Source organism: Manacus candei, unplaced genomic scaffold (genome assembly GCF_025592945.1).
Source record: "Manacus candei isolate 608988 ecotype Guabito, Panama unplaced genomic scaffold, ASM2559294v1 h1tg000050l, whole genome shotgun sequence".
NCBI lineage: Eukaryota > Metazoa > Chordata > Aves > Passeriformes > Pipridae > Manacus > Manacus candei.
Window position 1 is genome coordinate 7,511,380 of NW_026138098.1, and position 25,238 is coordinate 7,536,617.

Genomic DNA, 25,238 nt, shown 5'->3' on the forward strand with positions numbered 1-25,238 from the left:
AATGTTGCATGACTTCAAGGGCCTAAAGTCTGAACAAAACACTTAAAACTGCTTTTCTTTTTTCTTTCTTTCTTTCTGCACAGACCTCCCTCACCGTAACCAAAGGTTAAGGAATGAATCCCTCCGTTGTTGGAGCAACATTCCGTTTCTCACGGTGCCGCTCAGCCGTGCCCATGGAAAACCCTTTGCGCACCGGAGCGAGCTGAAGCATGCCAAGAGGATCGTGGTGAAGCTGGGTAGTGCTGTTGTGACCCGAGGGGATGAGTGTGGCTTGGCCCTTGGAAGGCTGGCTTCGATTGTAGAGCAGGTAATCCTGAGCCTGAACGTTTGGTTTAACTTCAGATGCTCAGGGATTGCTGAGTGGTACAGAAGATTTTAGCAAACCCTCTTTTTCAATCCCTTGTGCTGTGGTTCCATAAACCAGGTAACTCAAGACGTGGTTGTTTGAAGGTGTGGTGGGTTGACCCTGACCACCAGCTAAGCATCCACACAGATTCTTGTTTGCTCCCCACACCTCTGCCCCACCATTAGTGGGATTGGGAAAAAAATGGGAAAAGCAAAAGTAACCCATTTCATGGGTTGAAATAAAGACAGTTTCATAAGTGAAGGAGAGGGGAAAAGAAACAAGTGATTCTGAGGCAATCACTCACTACATCAGACTAGCAGACCATGCCCAGCTGGTCTTTGAGTGGTGGCCACACTGGAAGACAACCCCCTGCCTTTTGCTGTTGTGCAACCCCAGTTTTATTGCTGTGCATGACATTATGTGGTTTGAAGTATCCCTTTGACCGGTTCAGGTCAGCTCTCCTGAATGTGTCCTCTCTGAACTTTGTGCCCAGCCCCTTGCCTGCCTGCTGGGATGGGACATAGTGGAAAAAGGAAAGCCTTGATGCTGTGCAAGTGCTGGTTACCGTGGGGACAAGAGAAAGCTTTGATGCCGTGCAACACTATTTAGCAACAGGCAAAACTGTTTTAGAACTGCAATCCAAAACACAGCACCATAAACCCCTATAAAGAAAGTTAACTCTATCTGGGCCAGACCCAGTGTAGTGTGAGAGGTTTGCACAGTGGGATTTTTATGCCATAGGTAGGACATGACTGGGGCATTAGCTGGCTGTGGTGGGAAGGTGGTACTGAAGTTTGTGAACTCTTCAGAAAGAGTCAACCCTTCTTAATTACCTGAGAATTTGCAGAGTTCCTCCAGGGAAAAGCTTGAAACCTCATTACTTGTAGCAAAAACTGATGGGATCAACTCATGTATTTGTTCTCCAAAAAGAAATAGTTACTTTGGCAAGGATTGGACATGTTTCCTCTGAGAAGTAAAGTTAACAAATCAAATTCATGTAAGACATTTAGCTTTAGGGTTTTGAAAGGAATCTGGACAGATACATGTAAGAAAGAAGTAATCTAAAGCGTTTTTTAGTTGGCCTCTTCACTCCTAGAATTCAAAGTTACTGTGTAATGGTAGCTTTGGGAGTGGATGGGGAATAAGAAGATTGGTGGAAGATACAACTGCTCCTTTACATTTCATGTCTTTCCTTATCTGTAGCAATGGTGGTAGAGAGGTGAGGGATGTAGAAGTGTTAGCATGTAATATGTATTCTGAAGATTCAAGCATGATTCTGTCATGAAAACTGGTACTGTGAAAAGACAGTTTAGCAGAAGCTGTAGATGGCATACAGTCCTTGGCATAGCTCCTCAGTGGGTAGGAAGGTGTGCAGGAATATCTTAAAGGATGTTTGCCTTGCTTCGTGCATCCATGGAGGAAGCACAGCACTTGTGTCAGCAAGAACTGGTGAGCATAAGGTTGTCTATAACAGCCAGGACTGTCATGCTGGCAGTGAGGGTACACCAGGCCCTGTTTCTTATTTTCTGTACCTACAGGTCTCAATGCTGCAAAACCAGGGCCGAGAGATGATGATTGTCACCAGTGGTGCTGTAGCCTTTGGAAAGCAGCGGTTGCGTCATGAGATCCTGCTTTCTCAGAGTGTGAGACAAGCACTTCATTCAGGCCAGAGTCAGCTGAAAGACATGGTGAGAGCCTGGTGGCACTTGTGCTTTTCCTTAAATGTTGGGTGGTACCTGCTCCAGTCACTGACAGCTGCTCTTTGTCTCTGTAGGCTATTCCAGTGTTGGAGGCCCGAGCCTGTGCAGCAGCAGGCCAGAGTGGGCTCATGGCCCTGTACGAGGCCATGTTCACACAGTACAGCATCTGTGCAGCTCAGGTAAGGCATTCCCTCCTTCCTAGACTGACATGCTACTTTTGGGGCTTATTGTTTTCATATAAACGGTACCTTATAAAGGAGTGCCTTGCTAAGTATTTCTGACGTGGAGTTGTCCATCGTCAAGATAAAAGCAAATATGCTTTTTCCTTCTGAAGTTCAGGTGCATCCTGCTCTTAAATAGCAGGGAGAGTCTGTTAAGATCTCTTCACAAAAGCTCAATGGCGGTCCAAAGTGAGGGTTTAAAAGTCACAAGTGGTTAAATTGCCACGCATTCTGTAAAGCTGGTGGAAGTGCATATCCACAGTTCAGAACTTTCCGCCCATCTGCTCCTCAGACCTTTCTAGCTTGTGGATGATGTTTCCCTCGTCTTATGCTGAAGGCTGCAACTCTGTCACTTGAAGTACTCTTAAACAGGCTTTTTTTCTTATCTTAAATACTCTGAGAATACAGAATTGCATTAACTGTAAGGCCTTACTTGTTTAGACACTTTTAATGAGTTAAGGAACCTAGTATGAAGTCGTTCTTGGAGGAAGTTCTTCCTGTAATATGGCAGAGCTGATATGGCTAAAATGTTTACGTATAGCTAAAAATCACTATAGGTCGTGCTGGATTAGAATCTTGTTAAAGTCCATAGACAACTGTCATTCCTTTGATATAAATGAATTCATTGTCTCTGCCAAAAAGGTCAGGGCACACACGGATTCGACGTGCTATTGTAACATTTGTGTGCTGGAGTTGTTTACTTAGTTCTCAAATATCCAATTACAGAGTAAAAATAAAAAACCCAGTCTCTCCAGAGCAGACATTGAGATTTTTTTGGTCTTAAAATACCAAAAAGAGAGGGATGGTATCTGCATGCAGGAGGCTTTAATGACAAAATTCTTTCAGAAAAGCAAGTGAGTTCTAGTGAGCTGAAGAGAAATCTGGAGATAAAGCATCCCTTCTGCTTGCTGCAGGTAGGAACACGAAACTGTGAGGAAAATCAGGAAAGGCAATGTCTTGAGTAGTCCATTGAATTGTTTAGGTCTGAGTAGTCACCATCAGCATCTGTGTTCTGATTATGGTTTTATTTTTCCAAATTTGCTCCTGGAGTGTGTGACCTGTCAGCTTGAGAAAGGCTGTTGTAGGCTCCAGTGGAAGTTAAGGCATGTAAACCTATAATGTTGTGGGAAGAATATTTCTCACTTGTATTCTGTATCCTTGAAATGTAGTTCCTGTTTCTTTAATGACCCAAAAGGCATGACTGCTCTGTTATGACATGTTAATACGTAAGCTTATGATTCTGTTCTCAGAAAAGGTGGTAGGCTAAGTATTTTTTTCTTCCTCTTAGATTTTGGTCACCAACCTGGATTTCCATGATGAACAGAAGCGTCGCAACTTAAACGGAACATTACATGAGCTTTTAAGGATGAATATTGTCCCTATAATCAACACCAATGATGCTGTTGTTCCACCTCCAGAGCCAAACAGTGATCTGCAGGGGGTAAATGTGGGTAAAGTATTGCAAGGGGGTGGCTCCTGCTTGCAGATGGTACAGCTCTGATGTGTACTTGACTATTGCCATAACTGGGGACCTCTGGAGCCTAGAGCAGGGAAACACACATCCACAATTAGTGTGGGCAGAGGGCACTGGAAGACTGTACTGACTTGTCTGTGTCTGTTGTGATACATTGTTGTGGGGTGAAAGCAGGGCAGATAATGTCTGCTCTGACAAAACCAAGCATGCCTAATTTGTTTTTTTACAGAATAGTTGAAGTTGGAGGGGACTTGTGCAGGTCATCTAGTCCAGCACCCCTGCTTAAAGCAGGGTCAGGTAGTGCCCCTTGCCCTGTCCCTGGGCACCAAGGTAGAGAATGCAGGTACTGATGCCATTTTGGCATACTCATTTTGGTATTGCTGTACTGCATTCCAAAAGCAGATGTGCTCCCACACAAAGATCACCTTCGAAGTTGCGGTGGGTGTGAACAGAGTAGCCCAGGAGGCCTTGTTAGTGCTGAGGTAACTTGCTTTTGTGTGTTGCCACCAAACATTTCTTAGCTCCTCCTGCTCCCCAGTGCTGCTGATGTGCACGTGCATTGCAGGTGATCAGTGTGAAGGACAACGACAGTCTGGCAGCACGACTGGCTGTGGAAATGAAAACTGATCTCCTGATTGTTCTCTCAGACGTAGAAGGTTTGTGAGCAATTTCTTTAATTTCTTTTTAGTTTTAATGAAGTTTTACAGTGGATTGTCAAACCAACCTCTTTTCACGTTTTACTGATCTCTTCAGCTCATCCCTTTTGTGTGGACAATTGCAACATACTCCTTAACTCCTTCAGGCCTGTACCCCCTGCTGATGCTGTGGAATAAGCCAAAGACTTTTAATAATAATAGTAAGCCAAAGGTCACACTGTTGAATGTGGGTGGATGAGAATGCCTATGAACCTGAGACCTGTTCAGAACCCAGAATACCACGCGTACTGTGGTACTTCTGTCAGCTTCTAGAGTTGTATGACAGTCAGGAGCACCCTGCAGGATAAAGGCTGTGTCTAGAATAAGGATTATAAACCAAATACTATTCTACAACAGTTTTTTTCTTCTGGCAGCAGGTACTGTTTCAGTGAATTATCAGCAGAAGTCCTGGTCATTGCTTTCCATATACTTCGATCTTCCAAGCTTTTTCTCTCCCAGACTTTTGGCTTACACTGCTCAAGTCTTCTGAGCTGTGCTTTTGTGGCATAAGCCTGTTACCTATGGATGCTTAACTTTGTTTTCTAGACAGAGGAGGGTAGTGGGTGCAGTTTCACATCAGTGCAGACCACATCACCCAAGTCACAGCCTTTTCATCTTCTCCAGATGGGTTTCTTTCAGTGGATCCTGGTCTTCAACACATACTTTAGGCCTTGAGGAAGGAGGTGGTGTCTTTCCATAAATACAGTTTTTTTTAGCAGATTCAACCAGGTTTCATGGTTGGTTCTAGTTGAAATGACCGTCTGAGAATAACTTATAAAAGCAATAGTCAAAACAGCTTGTAAAAAAAGTTAACACTCAGCACACCCACCCTGCAGGCTTATTCATTCAGTGTGACATTTTGTTTATGGAAAGATATGTGTCCTCTCCTTCCCGAGCTGTCAGGAATGGACACAGATAGTCTGCACTTGTGCCCTCTAATTTGTGATGGCATTATTTTTTCACATAGAATTTCTGGGAAGTGTGATTCAAGATTTCAGATTTAATGTGTTAGGTAAACTAAAGTGTCATCCCACTCCAAACATAGTTACATAAAGTTATTTGATTTTTAAAAATATTAGTAGAGTATGTCTCTGTAGTGTTGTGTTCCTTCTTAGCAGAATTCTGAACCCTTTTTACATGTTTCTGAATTGCCCAGTTTCTCACTGTACAACCCAGCATTCAAGAATATCATCTGAGGCTTTGGTGAGGAGTATTGTCCTTTGTCTTTTCAGTTGGGGGCTTGTGTATGTAAGGCCTGATGTTGAACATATAAAAGCTGTAAGCTGTCTCTAACCCCAGCCAAATATCACTACGTCCCAGCTTGCATGCTGCTGTTCAGCATGTGGGGTTTTCCTTTCTTATTTGTTAGGCTTTCAGTAAACCTATACTTGAGACTGCCTGTGAAGTGTTTTGTGCTCAAAAAGCAGGGTTCAGTGGAAGTTTTCAATCCTTTAAAGTGGAATACAGCTTTTTAGCCCCATGTTGCTTGGTTTGTTTTATTTTTTTATTTTTTCACGCCTGAGCTTTGGACATGAGTGTATATAACTGATTTTTATTGTTTATTTCAGGACTCTTTAACAGCCCTCCAGGATCTGATGATGCAAAGCTCATTGACATATTCTACCCAGGCGACCAGCAGTCTGTAACATTTGGAACCAAATCCCGAGTGGGAATGGGTGGCATGGAAGCCAAGGTAGAAATATGGAACATTTGTTTTGTTTTTGGGAAGGATGTTTTTGTTGAATCAAATAAGTAAAAAAATCCAATAAGAAGCTGAATAGGAAAAGGGTAGGTAAAAACTTTGTGTGGAAACCAAGTAACCCTTCAGCAAACTTCATAGCTTCACCAGAGGTTTATAAGCCATGACAATACCTCTGCATCTTGGTCAGAGCAGCCAGGAGTGCTTAGACTGATCAGACATTAAGGGAGTAATGCAGACAGCTAATGGTATTGAATAATATTTTAATATTATATAGTAATGGCCAGCACCTGAGCAAGAACAGTGCTCCGCAGTGCAAGAAATATCATGTGGTCACTTAAAGTGGATTAAGCTAATCCATGGTACCTGATCAACGTCAGAAAAAATGGCAACAGAATATTTTCAAAAAAGAAAATTGGATTTCTTCGAAGAGTAATAAGAACTTTCAGCATAAGGTAATGGTGAGAAAGAACATATGACCAATGGGCCCTTGCAGAAGTCTTGAAAAAAGCAAACTATTAGGAAAATTTGAAGTATGCTTATAAAGGGGCAGCTGGTTAAGGAAGGGAAGGTAAAGTGCAAATACATGATCTCACTCAGTGCTTCGTTATGGAAATTCCTAAAGTGTGTTGAATGCTCTTTGAAAGCACAAGTGATCAGTCTGGAGGTCAGAGTGGGCCCAGAAGGCTTGTTGTGCATGGTGACTCAAATAACACAAGTGCATTTATTGGAACTGGCTCTATCCTTTGCTGTAGGTGAAAGCAGCTCTGTGGGCCCTCCAAGGAGGCACCTCTGTAGTGATTGCAAATGGAACCCACCCAAAGATCTCAGGTCATGTCATCACAGATATTGTGGAAGGGAAAAAAGTTGGAACTTTTTTTTCAGAGGTAAAACCTGCAGGTGAGTACAAAGATAATGTGTACATTGAGAGTTGTAGAGATTTCCTGAAAAGTTAGAGTTAAAATTTGTCTAGACCCGTGCAATAACTGGGAAACCACACTCTGCATGAAAAATGGATTTTGAAAGCTATTTTCTAGATTAAGGATAGAAAATGTTGAATTCCCTGCTTTTGTTCCCCTTGTGACCTTTGCAGAATAGGGTAAGTGTGGAGTGATACTTTTGACTGGCACTTCAAACCATGTGAATTTCTTCATGTGTAATCCTTAATGGATTTCTTGTATGAATGTGTCAGATTATCCTTTGAACCCACTCTGTGTCACTATGGTCAAGAGCCTTTTTGGTTAGTCCCATTATAATAAATTTATATCAGCAGTAAAGCTTTTAATCTTGTGATCCCACTCTGAGTGTCTTACAAACACAGCAAACAGCAAAAGTCCCTGTGGACTGTTGTGGTGTTTACTCCAATCTTCTCTCTGTCTTCCATATTCCAAGAAACACACTTTGGAAATTCAAGTAACTTTTAGAAATCAACTATATCTGCTTACATACATATCAGTTTTCTCAAAGAACACCAAAAGATACTTTCTAAAGTATGATATCACTTGAAAAAGATGTTTCAACACGTCTTAAGTAAGTCTAATTAATCATGTGTCTGCAAGTCCTTTTCTTCCAGTTGCCACTACACCTCTTTATATGTTCCATAACATTGGAGTTCCTACTCTGGCTATTTCCATGGGACCCTTCTTAAAACAGAAGTTGGGTAGTATTTAGCACCTTCAAGTCATCTGGTTTACAGGAGATTTCAGGGGAGTTAAAAATAACAACTTATTTTATCCATGAGTTACTTGTGAACTCTTGGGGGAAACGCTGCCTGAACATGATGACTTGTTTTGAAACAGAAACATGAATTACCTGTTTCATATCATTTTGAGCACCTTTATTCTAAAATGCATACAAGGAGAGACAGAGGGAAAGCAGTTTTTCTGTGAGCTGTTACAGAATTGGGCTTTGGCTCCCATTATTTTTCATATGTTCCCGTGCATACATTCCTCAGCTGGATACTTAAACTTTTCAAAGTTTGGCTCCTTTCTTTCAGAAGCCTGCTATGCCTTGAGACATATCCTGCTGTTCTTTTGTCCTTTGTCCAGTCTTTTTGATACATGGTGCACACTCACCACATCTCTGTGGTGACTTTGCATAGGGACCACAGCAGCACTTTTATGTCAGGTACAGATTTTTCTGTTTTAGCACGTAACTGTTTTCTTGAAATTTCCGTTTAAGACTCTTTACCTGCTTTCCTGATCTGAGCAAAGAATGGGAAGATGGAAGGCCTGGTGTTCACTTCTGCATATGCTGTTACTTTGTCTGTGTGGCATGGTTTTGGGTTTTTTTGCAGGCCCGACAGTAGAACAGCAGGCTGAGATGGCTCGAGCTGGTGGCAGGACCCTGGCAGCTCTACAGCCTGAGCAGGTGACAGAACAATATAGTAGCTACTTGTTAAGACTGTGCATGTGTGGCAAGTTTTACAACACAGATTTATAACAGAAATGGGCCCCTTGGGACAAGAATCTATTCTTTGTGTACCAGATCTGTCATTTGTATTGTAGCATGCTCAGAAATGGGAAAAGCAAAAAGATAATGTACCTTGGGGCTGTGGAGTAAAATATGCTTTCATGTGGGGTTTATAAAATTCCTGATAGTGTCAAATAGCACAGAGAAATGAATTGTGGTCAGAGCTGCTGAAGGACTGACTGGAGCAACTTGTTCCATTCACTCCTGTGTGGAGTTCAACATACAACATGTATGCAAAAGCAGAGTTGTAGGCAATCACTGCTCTGCAGCTGGGCAGGCAAGATGTGGCACGAGGTGCTCCTAAAGGAAGAATATGTGAGTTTGGTGAAGAACACCTGGCATGGAAACAAGATAATAGCAAGCAAAATAAAGGTTGAAGCAGTGTTCAGCCTTATTTTTCAATATGATGCAGGCTGGAGAAGTCAGCTGGCCAAGTACTGGGAGAGTTAACAGTGAGGATGTGTCATGGAGCACAGGGCCCAGATGTCAAATGGCTGAGACTTCGTGTGAGAGGTCAGTTCAGAAACTGTTTTCTCTTTCAGAGAGCGGAGATTATTTTTCGTCTTGCTGACTTACTAACTGACCAGAGAGAAGAAATTCTCTTGGCAAACAAAAAGGACTTAGAAGAGGCTGAAAATAAAGGTAATATTTCAGATCTTTCTATGGTAATAATATCATCTTGAACCTCTCTCGGCCTCAAGACAAAAGAGAACTAGAATCTTCTATTACCTGGGATTGGGTACTATGGCTGGCACAAATTAGTGAACCTAGGGCTTTGAGAGCTTGTCAGTATAAGCAGCTGCAGCTTCCTTCATTACATGAAACAGTTGCCTTCATCAGAGAAGATACTGAGGCCCTGCAAAATACCAAGTGATGTATTATAAAAAGAAAGAACAAATATCATCTCTGTTACTGTCATGCATAGAGTGAATATTTTATAGGCTGGTTAAGGTAATGTTTGGCTCCTGAGGGGAAGGCTGTCATCTCTACACTTAAATTGATGTTCTCCAAAGAGAACTGTATCCCCTTCTAATTGAGGAAGGTTCTCTTTAGGTGGCTTGGATTAAACCCATTCTTATGTGTTAGATGGATGCATTCATTGAGAAGCTGGAATTGAGACGTGTACACACTGGCATAGCAAATAGATGAAAAGAGCACATCATGAATTGTAATAATCTGTGGAAGATACCAGGGAACCATTTCTAACTTCCCAGAGTATTTGAGGAGACGTTGCTGGTTTAACTTAGTGTCTGAATGTGCTCAGACTAAAAAGTTCTTGCCCAGTCTCACAGCAGTGCTGTGAATATGTCTCTGCTCTGGCATTTCTGTTTGTAAAACAGATTAAATTACTGCCTGGACCTTCCAGAAATACTGCAGGGTTAGAAATCTGTAAAAAATTCAGACATACGGCAGTACTTGAGATAGGACAAACTTTGTCTTTGTAGATGTTGCTGTTGCTTCATGTACAAAGCACTTAAACTGCATTAAGTAAAAATAGGGGGGCGAAATCACAGTCATATTTGAGTGGTTTTATTGTGACTACCAAACTTAATGCTGTGCCTTTTCCATCTCAGCGAGGTTACGTGCTGCAGTGTGGGAAACACCTGAATTTTCCTGAGGCTCAGCACTTGCTTAAGTCACTTTTGCTTGAGCCTAGGCAGACCAGCACAGATTTCCAGCACAACTTTTTTCTTTCTTCTAGGGAGGCTGGCTCTTCCTTTGTTGAAGCGCCTGAGCCTGTCCACGTCGAAGCTGAACAGCCTGGCCATCGGGCTGCGCCAGATCGCGGTGTCCTCGCAGGACAGCGTGGGCCGCGTGCTCCGCAGGACACGCATAGCAAAGGCCCTGCACCTGGAGCAGGTGACAGTGCCCATCGGGGTCCTCCTCGTCATCTTTGAGTCTCGTCCAGACTGTCTTCCACAGGTGTGTAAGGGGGGCAGAATACACTGCTGGGAATTCTTTGGTGATGGAAGAAAGGGTATTTCTGTTGGCGAGCAACTGAGAGACTGCAAGAAGTCTTCTTTCAAAGGACTCTTGCTTAGATTCTTCTGCAATTGATTTTGTTGGCATCCCTGTTTTTTCTGCAGAGATATTTTCAGAACTTGTTTCTGCAGTGCTCAGTTAATCAGGCCTGGGGTTTTTTGTTGTTGTTTTTTTGGGAGATTAATATTGAGTAAATCAACAGCACTAAAAATCCCGTTTTTATTTTGTGAGTGTCATTCTGACAGAAGAACCAGATTACATTTAGGGACTTTTTTTTTTTCCGTTCAATAAATGCTTTTGACAGGTGTCTGCTTTGGCCATAGCCAGTGGAAATGGCTTACTACTTAAAGGAGGGAAAGAGGCAGCACACAGCAATCAAATCCTCCATCATCTGACACAAGAAGCCCTCTCCATTCACGGAGTCAAAGATGCAGTGCAGCTGGTAAGTGCTTGGAGTTCAGTCAACTATTCCTTTGCTATGGTATGTATAAAAAGTGTAAGCAAAACTTGAAAGTTCAAATTGTAAACTGTCGGTATTGCAACTACCCCAGGTGAACACGAGAGAGGAAGTAGAAGATCTCTGCCGTTTGGATAAGCTGATAGATCTGATCATTCCACGTGGTTCATCGCAGCTGGTCAGGAATATCCAGAAAGCTGCCAAGGGAATCCCAGTGATGGGGCACAGCGAAGGGATCTGCCACGTGTACGTGGACACGGATGCCAGCGTTGAGAAGGTCACACGGATAAGTAAGCTGTGAGAGGGTGACTTAAACCTCATGCGTGTAATTCAACTTCGGGTCTGGAGTATGCATTGTAATTATGGTAATTTATTATGCATGTGCTGTTCAAAATCCTTGTCATGAATGTTATGTAACCAATTATCTACTCTTAAACTTCAGTCAGAGACTCAAAGTGTGAATATCCTGCTGCCTGTAACGCTCTGGAAACTCTCCTGATCCATCGCGACTTGCTGAGAACCCCGTTGTTTGATCAGATCATAGACATGTTGAGAGTAGAACAGGTTAGTCACTCATACTTGTGTTTTGGTTTGGTTTTTTCTAACAACTTTAGAAGCATTTGGTTTGACAGGTGTAGCCTTGTTTAGTTTTATGATGGCATAACACTTTAGTAGCCATAAGTGTCTTTGTACACGTAAATGAACTTAGGGAGAACTTTGCTTCTCCACACAACATCAAGTTTTTCTGTAGAAATTGTCTGAAAGCAGCTTGTTCAGGACAGCTACAGGCTGTTACTGGGCTACAAATACTTATTGTATATAGCAAAAATAATCTTCTGCCTTAGAAGAGCATATATACACAACCCTTTCAAATTCTGACTGAATTGTTGTTAACCTCCCGGATGCAAAGCTGCTTCTTCTTAAATCTGTTCCTTTAGCTTCTTGCCCAGGTGAATTCACTTCCTGCTTTTATCCTTTCTGAATTTGCTCCATCCATGTCGGTTTTTTTAAATTTTCCTCTTGCACACCCTTTATTCACATCCATTTTCCCTTCTAGTGTGTCCAAGGAACATCAAAAGGCCAGTATACTAATGAGTTGTCTAGCCATGAGCAGTGGTTTTCAGTAAAGGTAGCCGTCCATCCCACACAGAGCACAAGAAGCTACACTTTTCACCTGGAAGGCTCTGTTGTGGTCAGTAGCACAGAATGTTTCTGGTATTGCAGGTGAAGATTCACGCTGGCCCAAAGTTTGCATCTTACCTGACATTCAGCCCTTCAGAAGTGAAATCTCTGCGCACGGAGTACGGGGACCTGGAGTGCTGCATTGAGGTGGTGGACAGCGTTCACGAGGCCGTTGAACATATCCACAAGTATGGAAGTTCTCACACGGATGTTATTATCACAGAGAATGGTTAGTGACCAGGCTCCTTCCTTAAGCTGCTGTTTTGGTTTGACTGCCAATTCCTGATTTTAGTGTAACTAATTACATTGTAGTAGTTCTTCTCTCGGGTCTGTGCCAGTTCAAAACCTAACTAGGGCTGTGCTGAGACTCTCCAACCAAACCAAGCCCAGAACTGAAAATCAGCTGCGTAAGGTCACGTTGATCTGCATCTGAACAGTGTGTGAGTCAAGCAGGCTTCTGTTCCTGAACCTCCTGCTGAGCTTAAATGAGTGTCACTAAAAGGCATGTGTTTGATACCATATAACCCACTGCCACGAGATTTGTAGGGACTGTACTGGAAATAGAGCTGATCCTAAATGTTTGTCTTGTCACTAAGGGCAACTGACCTGCAGTTCACAGACTTGCATGTGGTATTTCTACGTTGTGGTTCCCAAATATTACCTACAATAGCAATTGAGTTTAGGATTTTTCATTATCTAGAACAATTCCATGTTTTAGACTAATGGAGACCTGACTCTAGTTTAACAGTTTGACTGACAGACGTGGTTTGGGGCAGCTGTTTTTTCTCCCCAGTCGTACAACTAAATGCCTCTTTGAAAGTTCTAGGCTGGATGATTTAGAATTAGACTTTTTTTTGCTTTCTTCTAGTCTTCACAAGCTTCTTTTAACATTTGCAGTTGTGTCTACTTGGTAAGCATACAGGGAAGGAGGTATAAATGAGCATGGCTTAGCCCAGGCTGTTTAAATACTGTCTGATAAGGTTGCACATGAAAGTTGTATTGTTACATCTGTTCACTGGTTTGTGTTGTATTTATTGGAGTGCATGACCATTCTGTAGGTAATGGATTTTTTTTTTGTCTCTGCCACTTTCCCAGAGGAGACAGCAGAGTTCTTCCTCCAGCACGTCGACAGCGCTTGTGTTTTCTGGAATGCCAGTACCCGATTCTCTGATGGCTACAGATTTGGACTTGGTAAGAGAGAAAATATTGCTGGGATGCAACTGCATAATTTGCTGGAGTGTGTGAAAAGTGTGGCAGTACGAGCCCTGGAAGGTAGGATTAGTCTCTTATCTTAGTGTCTAATAAGAGGTTTTCAGGAAAGGTTCTGTACGAAAGCTGAAGCCTAGACACACAAAGCTGGTTTGAATCCTTTGAAGCTCTGTTCAATCAGAGTAAAGTGTGCTGCATGCATATGGTGATAGAACAGTGCAACCCAGGATGTGAAACTAGTAAACAGTTTTCCTTCTGTTTCTCTTCCCAATGATGCTGTAAAGAATGACATGTTTCGGTCCTGCTGGGCAGACTGAGCTGCTGTCCAGTGTGCCAGCCCTGCAGTGTTGAGGAATGAAGGGCAGGAAGCAAACTGAGGATGAGTTGCTTAAATAAACAGGTGCACTTCTCTGAATTGCAGAAGACAAGAGAAACATTCTTTCCTGAGACAGAAAGTCTGAAGTCTCCACTGCAGGCTGTTAATCTGTTATCTGGAACATTCAGTGTTCCATGTGATTCAAAAATTTTAGTTAAGATCTTGCAATATCTCCTCAGTGTGATAAAAAAAGATGTAAGTTCATAATCTTGACCAATTTAGCTATTGTCTTTTTGTTTCAAAGGATTAAACTCTCAGGAAACAAGAGATACCTCTCTCTCTTGCATCTTTCTTTTGGAAAGTAACTCTGTAGCAGCCAGAAGTATAAACATTACAATTTATAATGAAATAGTTAACCTCCTCTAACTTTTATATTGGGTAAACAGAACTTCTGGCATTTGGAGAGGAGCAGATAATGGCAGGTCACTGAAAGGCAGGCAGCTTTTTGACATAAAGGTGTAAAACTGCTTAGTATGAAGTGAACGTCATCAGGAGATTAACTACTTTTATTTTGGGTGTTTCCTGCAGGTGCTGAAGTGGGAATTAGTACTTCTCGTATCCACGCACGTGGACCAGTGGGAATCGAAGGACTCTTAACTACAAAGTGGTTGCTAAGGGGGGACAATCATGTTGTTTCTGACTTCTCAGAGCATGGGACCATGAAGTATCTTCATGAGAGCCTCCCGCTCCCTCAGAGAAATGCCAACTGAGAATGTTGGGGTTGGAGTTAAAACCCAGGGGTATAATTATTTCCTGAAGATGTCCAGGCTTCAGGACACTCTCTGGTGAAGGAGTTTGTCTTTCATCTTCAGGAGCATTGTCCTTGGTCATTTGCAGTACAGTTAATACAAAATGATCGCATCGATGAGATTCCCCCCCCTTTCAGTTTCCTTAAACAGTATCTGCAAACTGACCTCACTCCTCCCACAGACAGATTTTTCCAAATCATGCAGGTAACGTAAGAAAGGACTTCAACATCTGCTGCATTCTTTTTTTGTCCCAATGCTCCCTATAGCAAATATGCTTGGTGGTGGAGCATAATTTTTTTTTTTCATAAGTCTTTGTTTTATTCAAGTATCTGTTCTGGAGAACAGACTCAATAGTTTTGGTTTTGAGCGGTTTTTTCTTCAGTTTTATGATCATGGCAGCTCTTGAAAGCCAGAAAGCTTTACGCTTAGTTTCTGTGTATTTGATAACTCTTGAGACAGGGGGACAGATGTTCCAAATGTGTAGTAAGCTTTTGACCAAGAAACCTTTTATATCTATTTCTTTGTATTGTTGACTATTGTAGATAAATAACATAATTGTCTGCTGCATGAATTTTGTTATTTATTTGTACAGAAGGTTTATTTTTCTTTGGTTTTGTATAAAACTTAACCTTCCACAACCCCTCCTCCGGCAGCAATTCTACTTCTATGATGGCTTGTCTAGAACGAAGCTCTGGCTCTGTAGGAATGGTTCCCTTGGCCGCAGAGTGGAGGCGCTCCCTGCAGGGCGCAGTGTATCCCGCTCTCCGGTTCTCCCTGCTGGATGCAGCATGTCCCGCTCTCCGGTTTGGAGGTCGCTATGGGGCACCTATGGGTCTCTGGGATGTTTTGGGGCCTTGGGGAGCCCCTGAAGGTCCCTGTGGGGCAGCGGGGTGTCCGTGGGGGTCCCGGTGGGTCACTGACGGGCGCTGCGGGACCCCCGTGGGGGCCGATAAACCCCGCCCTCCTTTATGCAAATCAGTTCCATATATGGGCAGCCTGCCGAAGGGGCGGAGCCGCGCTCTTTATGCAAATGAGCCCACGTGACAAAGCCTGCTGGAGGCGGGGCCGAGGCGGTCTCGCCCCCTTATGCAAATAAAGCCCATATATGGCGAGCGTGTCACGTGGTGGTGAAGCCGCGCGCTGATTGGTGAAGAGGGAAAGCGGCGGGGAGGCGGGAGGAGGCAGCGCAGAAGCTCCTGAAGCGCTTTGGAGCCCCCAAAAATGGCGCGGTGTCCCCCCGGGTCCCTCCATCTCTCCACCTGGCCCCTACTTGCCGCTGTTTCCCTCCCCTCCTTCTTCCCGGCCGCCGCACTCTCATTGGCCGCCGGCGTGGGGCGAACGGCGCTTCCATTGGCTTAGCTCTTCGCGCGCCTCCACAAAGACGGCGTTGATTGGTCAGCGCCGCCACGGCCCCCGGCGCTGTCCTGTGTCTAAGGGGAGCCGCGCGCTGATTGGCTGAGCAGCGAAAGCCCGCGAAGGCGCCGCTCTGGCAGGGGGCGGGGTGTGCTGAGGCGAGCGTCGCGCTGATTGGTCGCCGGGCGGAAAAGGGGGGAGCGACCGGGGTCATATAAGGAGCGGCGCGGGGCGCGCTTCGCGAGTCTGGCGGCGGCGGGGGAGAGGCTTGGTGGCGGCTTAATTAATTAATTAGCAGATTTAATTAACGGGAGCTCGTGGGTTTGACTAAGGGATTAATTAAGGCGTTAGTTGGCGCCGCGGTGGGTTTTGAGGCGGTTTTGGGGCTTAGTCGGGGAAATCCGGAAGGGTTTGCGGCCGGATTCGAGCCCATTTATTGATTTAAGTTAATTTGTTGCCTTAATTTAATCCCCTAAGGGAATAATTTAATTATTTAGTCGATTAATTAGTTTTAATCGCGGGTGTTTGGCGGAGCTTTGGGGTATTTTTTGAGGAGTTTCGGGTGTTTTCTGAGGGGGCTTAGGGCTAAAACCACTTTTAAACCCTGTTTCTCCTCAAACTTAAATATTTATTAATTAGATAAAGTGCAGTTATTTAACAAGCATTTTAGGTGCTTTTTGGTGTTTTCTTGAGGCATTTCAGTGCGCAAAGCACCTTTACCCCTCAGTTTTTTAATACCACTGCTTTAATTTATTAATATTAATTCAGCATTAACTTGGGGGGATTTCTATGGGGATTTGAGACTTTTCAGAGGCGTTTTTGAGGTATTTCAAGGGCAAAATCGCCTTTTCATTCTCCCCTTTCTTACATAACTTAAATATTTCCTTAATTTATTTCTATTTATTAAATCTTAGTCAGTTTTATTTAAATTTCTGGGGCTTTTTGAGGTGTTTTTGTAGCATTTTGGGTCTTTCCTGAGGCATTTTGGTGCCCAAAACGCTTTTTAACCCTTTCTTAAATATCTCAATAATTTATATATCTCCTTTATTACTGAAGTCTAGTGAATTATAGTCAATTTTATTTTATTGCATTAGGGTTTTGAGGACTTTTTGGAGCCTTTTCAGGCATTTTAGAACAAAGGTTGTCATTTCACCCTCCCCCGTCTTTAAATAATTTAAATATTTATCTTTATTCAAATTTAGGTGGGTTGTTTTAATTTCGGGGGGGATTTGAGGCATTGAGGTGCCCAAATCGCCGTTTAACCCTCCATTTTTAAAACATAACTTAAATATCACCCTAAATTATTAATATTAAAATTTAGTGCGTTTTAACCTGCTTTCTTTCAATTCTGAGAGATTTGGGAGGTGGGTTTTTTGAGGCATTTTATCTCCTAAACTGCCTTTTTACCCTCTGCTTTTTTAACACCGTTTGAACCAAACCGCCTTAATCCATTCGAATTTATTTTTATCCGATTTTGGGAGGTTGTTTTATTTTTTTTTGAGCATTTTTTTAGCGCTGTTTTCCTTCCCCCCCCCGCCATGTTCTACTACCCTGAGGTGCTCCGGCGTCACACGGGGTGTTTCGGCACCATCTGGTAGGGGGGTAGGGTGGTTTTGGGGGCGCTTCGGACCGTTCTGCCTCGGGTTCGGGGGGTTTCGGGTGGGTTTTGGGTGGTTTCGGGTGGGTCCCGACTGTTTTTTCGGTCGTTCCGGGCCGTTCCCCACAGGTTGGCCGCCACCTACAGCTCGCGGCTGCTGCGCCGGGAGTACCTGGGGGTGGACGTGCCGCGCACCTGGTAAGGGGGGCCGGGAGCCAATCACCTCACCCGCCCCCGCCTGGCCCCGCCCCCGCCTCTCCCATTGGCCGGCTGTTCTCTTGCCCCGCCCCTGCCTCTCCCATTGGCCGGCTGTTCTCTTGCCCCGCTCCTGCCTCTCCCATTGGCCGGCTGTTCTTTGGCCCCGCCCCCGCCTCTCCCATTGGCCGGCTGTTCTTTGGCCCCGCCCTCCCCTCTCCCATTGGCCGGCTGTTCTCTGCCCCCGCCCCTGCCTCTCCCATTGGCCGGCTGTTCCCTGGCCCCGCCCCCGCCTCTCCCATTGGCCGGCTGTTCTCTGGCCCCGCCCAAAGCCGCGCTGATGTCAACCGTGATTGGTCGCGGCGGGCGGGAAAACCTCAAAGCTTCGAGACACCCCAAGACGCCCCCTCGCCCACCCAAACCGCCCCGAGCCTACTGCCAAAATATCCCGAAATATTCCCAATCCCCCCCCATCACCACCATAATACTCCAAAAACGCCCACTGGCCCCCGTGCCCGCCTCGCTCCCATTGGCCCTTGTTCTCCAACCCCGCCCAGTGCCTCCGTGCTGTCGTTCGTGAATGGTCGCAGCGGGTGGGAGGTCCCGCCCCCGCCGGCCGGAGCTCCGCCCCCCCGGTGCTCGCTGTACCTGGCGGCGATGCTGCAGCTCGGGCTGGTTCGGGTGTTCGTGCGGCAGTGCGGGAACCTGCTCGGTACGGGCTGGGGGGGCTGCAGGGGGATTTTGGGGGGGCTCCCGGGGGGGAAAGTTAGGATGTTTGGGGGATCCTGGGGGTGGTGGTGGTGTTGGGGAACCCTGGGAGGTGTTTGGGGTGTTTGGGGGTCCCGTTCCAGCCGCAGCTCCTCCCCCGCCCAGAGGATGCCTCGCAGATCCTGGACCGGCTGCACCGCGCGCGGCCCCCGCTGGTGGAGATCGACATGAGCCCCTCCCGCCGGTCAGAGACCCCGAAACAACCCAAAATACCCCCAAACACCCCAAAACGGCCCTAAGCACCCCTGAAAACACCCTCAAATGCCCTCAAAACAGATCCAAACAGCCCTAAGCCACCCCCTAAACGTCCAAAAGTACTCCAAGCACAACCAAACCACCCCAAAATACCCAACAAACAAAACATCCCACAACACCCCAAAAACACACCTAGAGACCCCAAAACTACCCCAAAAACCACCGCAAAAAACACCCCCAGACCTCAAAAACCAACACAAACCACCAAAAATCCATCCTGAAATACCCCAGAGACACCCTCGAACATCTCCAAACCCCTCTGGGACCCCTAAACACCCCTGGGACCTCCCAAACTTCCTCAGGGAGCCCCTAACCTGCCTCCAAAGCCCCCCCAGCCCCTGTGCCTCACTGGTACTCCCTCGAGGTCTCACCTGTGACCCCCCAATTCCCCCAAGCACCTCCTGAACCCCTTTTTCCCCCCAGGACCCAGCTGCTCCCTGATACCCAGGCTCTGATGGTGCAGCTGGAATTGGCCCCCGACCCCTTTTTTGGGGTGATGGGAGTGGAGCTTCCTCAGGTACTGCCCCCCCCCCATAGTCCCCTAGTGACCCCACATTTCCCCATTTTTCCCAAATTTCCTCAAATTTTCCCGAGACTTCCCCAAATTTGCCCAATTTTCCCTCAACTTCCCCATTTTTATCCCACTTTACCCCAAATTTCCACAATTTCCCCAATTTTGGTCCTGGGTGGGTGTGGCTGCTTCCCACAGCCATAGTGTTTGATTGGAGGAGCTCTGGGGCAGGGCCTGCTTGCCAGGTTCCTGCCCACAATTGCCTAGAACTTGCCCAAAATTTCATTGAGTTTGCCTCAAATTTCCCCATTTGCCCTGCAGAATTTCCCCATTTTTCCTCAGTTTTCCCCAAATTTCATAAGTTTTCCCAGATTTCCTCATTTTCACTCTAATTTATCCAATTTTGCCCCGGTTTCCCAAAATGCCTCCAAATGTGCCTCAGTTCCACAAGTTGGCCCAAAAATTCCTCGAATTTGCCCCGAATTTCCCCATTTCTGCCTCAGTTTTCCTCAGATTTCATCCATTTCCCTGTAATTTTCTCGTTTTGTCTCTAATTTCCTCATTTTTGCCTAAATTTGCCTAATTTCTCTCCAGTCTTTCCCATCTTTGCCCCCAGTTCCCCAAATTCTCCCCAAAATTCCCCATTTTTGCCCAAATTTCTCAGAATTGTTCACGGATTTCCCCATAGTGACCCCAGGCCGGTTTAGATTGGTTCATACTGGTTTATACTGGTCTGTGCCTCCTCCACAGGTGGAGGAGCTCCTGCCCCCCCCCATTGAGATTGAGTTCCCCCGAGGTGAGCTCTGGGCTGTACTGGCCTGTACTGGTTTGTACTGGTGGGTGTAGGTGGGGTTAGGGCTGGAAGGGGGGTGGTTGTTGGTCTGTTCTGGTCCATACTGGATTGTGGTGGTGGGCTCAGGAGGTTCAGGACTGGTACAGAGGTTGTATAGGGGTGGTCAGTGGTCCATACTGGTTTATACTGGTTTATACTGGTCTGTAGTGATCTCTTCTCATTCCCATTAGTCCACACTGCTCCGTACTGATGGGTGCAAGGAGCTTTGGGGGGTGAATGCCCGTCTGTGGTGCTCCTCACCCTGCACTGGTCTGTGCCCCCAGGGCCCCCCGTGACGGTGTCCCCCGAGATCATCACCCTGCGGGAACCTGAAGTGCCGCCGCTGCCGCCGCCCCTGGAGGTGCCACAGTTTGGGGGTCTGGGAGGTCCTGGCTGTCACCTGGGGCTCCCTGGGCAGCACCTGGGGGGCACTTGGGGATTGCTGTGGGTCTCTGGGGGGTCCCTGGGGGTCTTTGTGGGGCCCAGAGGTAATCTTTGGGTCTCTGGGGTCAGGAGGAGCTGCCTGAAGTGACCCCCAGAGAGCTGCAGCTGCTGCTCGAGGCTGAGGCCGAGGAGCTGCTGCCCCCGGGTGAGGGGGGCACTTGGGGGCAGGGGGGGGGCTTGGGGGGCAGGGGAGGCACTCGGGGGGCAAGCAGGAGGGGGGGAGTTGGGGGTCATGGGGTGGTTGGGAGGAGTTGGGAGACACTTAGGGGTTGCTATGGGCACTTGTGAGGCATTTGGGGTCCCTTGGGGGGGATTGTGGGCACTTGTGGGGCTGGGGGGGCCACTTGAGGGACAGGAGAGGGGGTGGGGGACCCTTAGGGGTCTGTAGGGTCATTTGAGGATCTCTGCCCACAGTGGAGGAACTGGAGGAGCTGCCGGCGCCACCCCCCATCCCCCGTGAGACTTGGGGGGCACTTATGGGATGGGAGCACTTAATGGGGCTGGGGGGGCACTTTTGGGGCTGGGGGCAATTATGGGGTGGGAGCACTTGTGGGGATGGGGAGGCACTTGTAGGTCTGGGGGGCATTTGTAGGGTGGGAACACTTATGGGTCTGTGGGGGCACTCTTGGGGTTGGTGGGGTACTTATGGGGCTGTGAGCACTTCTGGGGCAGGTCCCCCCCCCCCGGAGGAGCCCGCCCTGCCTCCCCCCATTCCGGAGGTCCCAGTGCGTCGCCGCATCCCCCGTCGTCGCCTCCCGCCCCACATGGACCTCGTGCCCCACATCTCCCCCAAGCTGTTCCGGGCACAGCTGCTCCAGCCCCAAGCCCACTGTCAGCCCCTGGTGAGTGTGGGGGTTCTGACCCATAGACCTGCCCCACAGATCCCCCTGCCCTGTAGATTGCCCCATAGATCCCCTCTGGCCCAGAGATCTCTCCTGCTCCATGTATCTGCCCTATGCCCACAGATCCTTCCCTGCCCCATAGATCTGCCCCATAGACCCCTCTTCCCCATAGATCTAGTCCAGAGGCCCCCCTGCCCTGTACATTAATGCACAGATCCTGTCTCTGCCCCACAGGTGCTGCTGGAGCCGCCCCACAGGTTCCGCCGCCCCCCAAGTGAGCTCCTGAACGCCCCCACCCACGGTGAGACCCCCACAGCCACCCCCTAGCAGGGGATTCCTGCCCCATAGTGGGGGTTACTGCCCCATAGTGGGTGACCTCCCGCTCTGCCCCATAGATTGGCTGCCCCCTGAGCTGTGGGAGCTGTGGGGACGCTGTGCCCAGCGCCCTGCCCGGCCTGCGGCCCCGCCCCCGGAGCTGCCCAGCGACTTGGAGGTGAGGCCCCATAGATCCCAATCCTGCCCCATAGATCTACCCCATAGACCCCGATCCTGCCCCATAGACCCACTACCCCACACCCCTGTCCCTCTCCAGGTGCTTCGGGAGGCCCTGGAGCCGAGTCTGCCCACCCTGATCTCAGGTGAATCGGGGGGGGCTCTATGGGGCAGTGTGGGGTCGCTGTGGGGCACTTGGAGGTCACTGCTGGGCAGTTTGGGGGTCACTATGGGGGAGTTTTCAGTTGCTGTGGGGCAGTTTGGGGGTCGCTATGGGGCAGTTAAGGGTCGCTGTGGGTAGTTTGGGGTCACTCTGGGCCGGTTGGGTCACGGTGGCACAGTTGCGGGGTTGCTGTGGTGTTGTCTCGCTGTGGGGCACCCTGAGGGCAGGGCCAGGGGATCACTTTTGTCCCTTCCCCTCCCCAGAAGTGTCCCTGGAGCCCCTCGAGGAGGAGCCGCTGGAGAGACTGTGAGTGGGGCGTGGCTGGGCAGGGGTGTGGCAAAGGGCAGGGAGGTCACCAGCAGCCAATTAATGCTCGGCAGGGCCTGGGAAAGGGGCGGGGCTTATTATGGGTGGGCGGTGATTGGTCTGTTGTAGTGAATCCAGGTGCAGCTAATGGACAGCGCAGGACTGGGGGTGGAGCTTGGTTTGGGGGCGGGGCTTTCGCTTGGGGGCAAGTCTTGCACCATCCAGGGGGAAAAGGGGTGTGTCCTAAGAAAGGGGCGGGGCTTGGGAAGGGAGCAGGGTTGGGGAAAAGGGGGCAGAGCTAGAGGAAATGGGGCAGGGTTTGGGGAAGGAGGGAGGGCTACGGCAGAAAGGTGTGGGTTGGGGGGAGTGGGTGGGGTCACACTGACCCCCTAAGTACTGCCCACAGGCCTCCGGCCCCACCCATTGTCCCAGAGCTTCCGGAGCTTCCGGAGCTGGTGGAAGCTCCTCCTGACCTTCGGAGGTGAGTTGGGATTGGGATCTGTGGGGTGGGATTGGGATCTGTGGGATTAGGGAGCATTTTGGGAACATTGGGCAAAAATGGGGAAATTTGGGGAGTAGAGGGAAAATTTGGGGATTGGGATCTGTGGGATCCGGACTGTCCCCAGACTGATCCTGGAGCACGCCCAGCGCCCGGGGGGATCGGAGCTGACGGCCATGCTGCCCCCGGGGGCATCCCGCGCTCGCGTGGCAAAGATCTTTGCCCTCTGCCTCGGTGAGTTTAGAGACGTGCCCCCTTTTGCCAAACCACGCCCCTTTCCCCACAAACCCCACCCCACCCCTTTCCACACCGGGCTCCTTCCCCAAGCCCCGCCCTTCCTACAGACGCCCAGCCCTGGCTCTGAGCACCTTTTGCTTTAAGCCCCGCCCCTTCCCCACCTGCTCACCTTCCAGACCTGCCCCTTTTCCCCAAGCCCCACCCCTTCCCCAAGCCACACCCCCTTTCCTACCCCATTTCCTTGAAGCCATGCCCACTTTCCCTAACCCATCTCCCCAAGCTCTGCCCCCTTCCCAAGCCACATCCTCCGTGTCCCAAACTCCTCCCTGTCCTGAGGGCCCTCCCCTCCCCCACAGCTCCAGCCCCGCCTCCTTCCCACAAACCACACCCATTGGCCCAACCCCTCTCCCTAAGCCCTGCCCCCTAACCCCAAGCCCCGCCCCCTCAGAGCTCTGTGGTGCCCATTGGGTGCGCCTGGACCAGCCTCGTCCCTACGGACCAATCACTGTCTCGCTCCGTCCCCGCCCGGAATAAACCCCGCCTTCTTCTGGCCTGTCCTGGGCATTGATTGGCTGCCAGTGATGTCACTCGGGGAGGGGGCGGGGCCTCTAGCACCTCCTGCAGGTGGGTGGGTGGGGCTCAGCCTGGCCACGCCCACCTGGAGGTCCACTGAGTGGGGCAGGGACCCAACAGTGATGGGGATGGGGCAGAGCCCCCTTTACCTGGGGGCACCTGGGATACACCTGGACAGGCACAGTGCCCTGGGGCATCATGGGATAGCACCGGGGGGGAGGTGGCATCACCTGCACACGTGTGGACGCACCTCGGGGGCACCTGAGGGGGGTGGGAACACCTGGGACACATCTGGATGTCCCTCAGGGTCACCTGGACACTCCTGGGGTAACCTGGGGGGAAGGTGAGAGGGTCTAGGGGGGATGATGCTGCGGTCACCTGGACACCCCTGAGGGGGTCGGGGGTCTCACCCCACCTGCTCGAGCGGGACCTGCAACTGGTCATGGGTGAGGGGCAGCACCTGGGACCAGTATAAACCAGTATGGAGTCATGGCTGCCCCATAATGACCTGCAAGTGCCCCACAGAGACCTCCAAGTTCCCTCCATCTGCCCCAGTACAGACCAGTATAAACCAGTATGGACCAGTGCAAATTCATGGTTGCCCCATAACGAACCACAGAGAGCCCCACGTGTCCCCATCTGCCCCAGTACACACCAGTATAACCCAGTGTGGACACCCCATTACCAGCACAGGTTTAGCAGCACATCAGGAGCAAAGGGAAGGCACAGAATACATTTGGGGCTTTCGGAGTGGTTGGGGGGGGGCAGAGGATCTATGGGGGAGTTGGGAGAGCCTGAGAAGTTTGGGGTTTTTGCGTAGGTAGAAGGAGGATTTTGGGTTGTTTTGGGGGGGTTAAGTAGGAGTTTTGAGTTTTGGGGTGCTTGGAGGATTTAGAGGGCGTTGTGGGGGCTTGGGGGGATTTTGTGGCCTTTGGAGGGGCTAAAGGAGGGATGGGCAGTTTATGTGGTCTTGGCAGGGGTTTGGGGCGGATTTGGGTGGGACTGGGGGGGGTTTGAGGTATTTGGAGGGATTTGATGGGGCTAAAGAAGGGGATTTGGGGGGTTTTAGGCAGCATTGTAGGTTATTTTGTGGGGGCTAAATGGGGGGTCTGAGAGATTTTGGGGTGGTCTTCAGGTTTTGGGTAAGGTTTGGAAGAATTTTGGGGGGATTATTGTGGGGAGGCTAAACTGTGGGTCTGGGGGATTTGGAGTGGTTTAGGGGGGTTTGAGGGGGATCTGGGAGGATATTCTGGGGTGTTTCAGGTGGATATGGGGAGGCTGTGGGGAGTCAGAGTGGCTGGGTGATTTTGTGGGGGATCTGGGGGGATTTAGGGGGTTTTGAGGAAGATTTGGGGGGTTAGGAGGTTATGGGAGTTTTGGTTGAGATTTGGGGGAAAAAGGGCGGTTTTCAGAAGAAAAGGGCTTTAAATCAAGAGGAAAACCTATTTTTCTATTATTTAAAAGATTAAATCAAGGGGAAAACCGACTTTGATACCACTTTAAGGCTTTAAATTAAGGGGGGAAAAAGTGGGAAACACGAGGGAGAAAAGGGTGGGAACTGTGAAGGGGAAAGGGTGGGAAACAGGAGGTAAAAAACGACAGGAACTG

At 48.4% G+C, this 25,238-nt stretch overlaps 2 protein-coding genes across 7 annotated transcripts in view; both read left to right on the top strand.

Moving 5' to 3' along the window:
* The window catches only part of ALDH18A1 (aldehyde dehydrogenase 18 family member A1), a 23,576-nt gene extending 8,446 nt beyond the window's left edge, over positions 1–15,130 (top strand). For 5 of the 6 annotated variants that reach the window (XM_051801101.1, XM_051801100.1, XM_051801102.1 and 2 more), the window contains 16 exons: positions 84–307; positions 1,885–2,034; positions 2,121–2,225; positions 3,556–3,714; positions 4,307–4,397; positions 6,005–6,129; positions 6,891–7,035; positions 8,432–8,505; positions 9,150–9,249; positions 10,310–10,530; positions 10,895–11,032; positions 11,142–11,337; positions 11,490–11,611; positions 12,272–12,458; positions 13,325–13,420; positions 14,343–15,130. In XM_051801101.1, coding sequence (XP_051657061.1) covers positions 84–307; positions 1,885–2,034; positions 2,121–2,225; positions 3,556–3,714; positions 4,307–4,397; positions 6,005–6,129; positions 6,891–7,035; positions 8,432–8,505; positions 9,150–9,249; positions 10,310–10,530; positions 10,895–11,032; positions 11,142–11,337; positions 11,490–11,611; positions 12,272–12,458; positions 13,325–13,420; positions 14,343–14,524 — 2,315 coding nt within the window. In that variant the 3' untranslated portion in view covers positions 14,525–15,130. The remainder of the gene's footprint in view (positions 1–83; positions 308–1,884; positions 2,035–2,120; positions 2,226–3,555; positions 3,715–4,306; positions 4,398–6,004; positions 6,130–6,890; positions 7,036–8,431; positions 8,506–9,149; positions 9,250–10,309; positions 10,531–10,894; positions 11,033–11,141; positions 11,338–11,489; positions 11,612–12,271; positions 12,459–13,324; positions 13,421–14,342) is intronic. The other variant, XM_051801098.1, reaches the window with a different exon arrangement.
* Positions 15,131–16,115: 985 nt separating this feature from the next.
* On the top strand, positions 16,116–24,432 carry REC8 (REC8 meiotic recombination protein). Its single transcript, XM_051801170.1, is given in 20 exon segments — positions 16,116–17,510; positions 17,643–17,711; positions 18,266–18,420; positions 18,582–18,660; positions 19,155–19,248; positions 19,993–20,038; positions 20,359–20,435; positions 20,588–20,663; positions 20,933–20,974; positions 21,191–21,360; positions 21,595–21,661; positions 21,756–21,853; positions 21,953–21,998; positions 22,279–22,321; positions 22,728–22,802; positions 22,948–23,087; positions 23,090–23,173; positions 23,176–23,285; positions 23,287–23,351; positions 23,353–24,432. Coding segments are annotated over 20 exon segments (1,632 nt in total). The 5' UTR covers positions 16,116–17,454; the 3' UTR covers positions 23,393–24,432.
* The last annotated feature ends 806 nt before the right edge of the window (positions 24,433–25,238 follow it).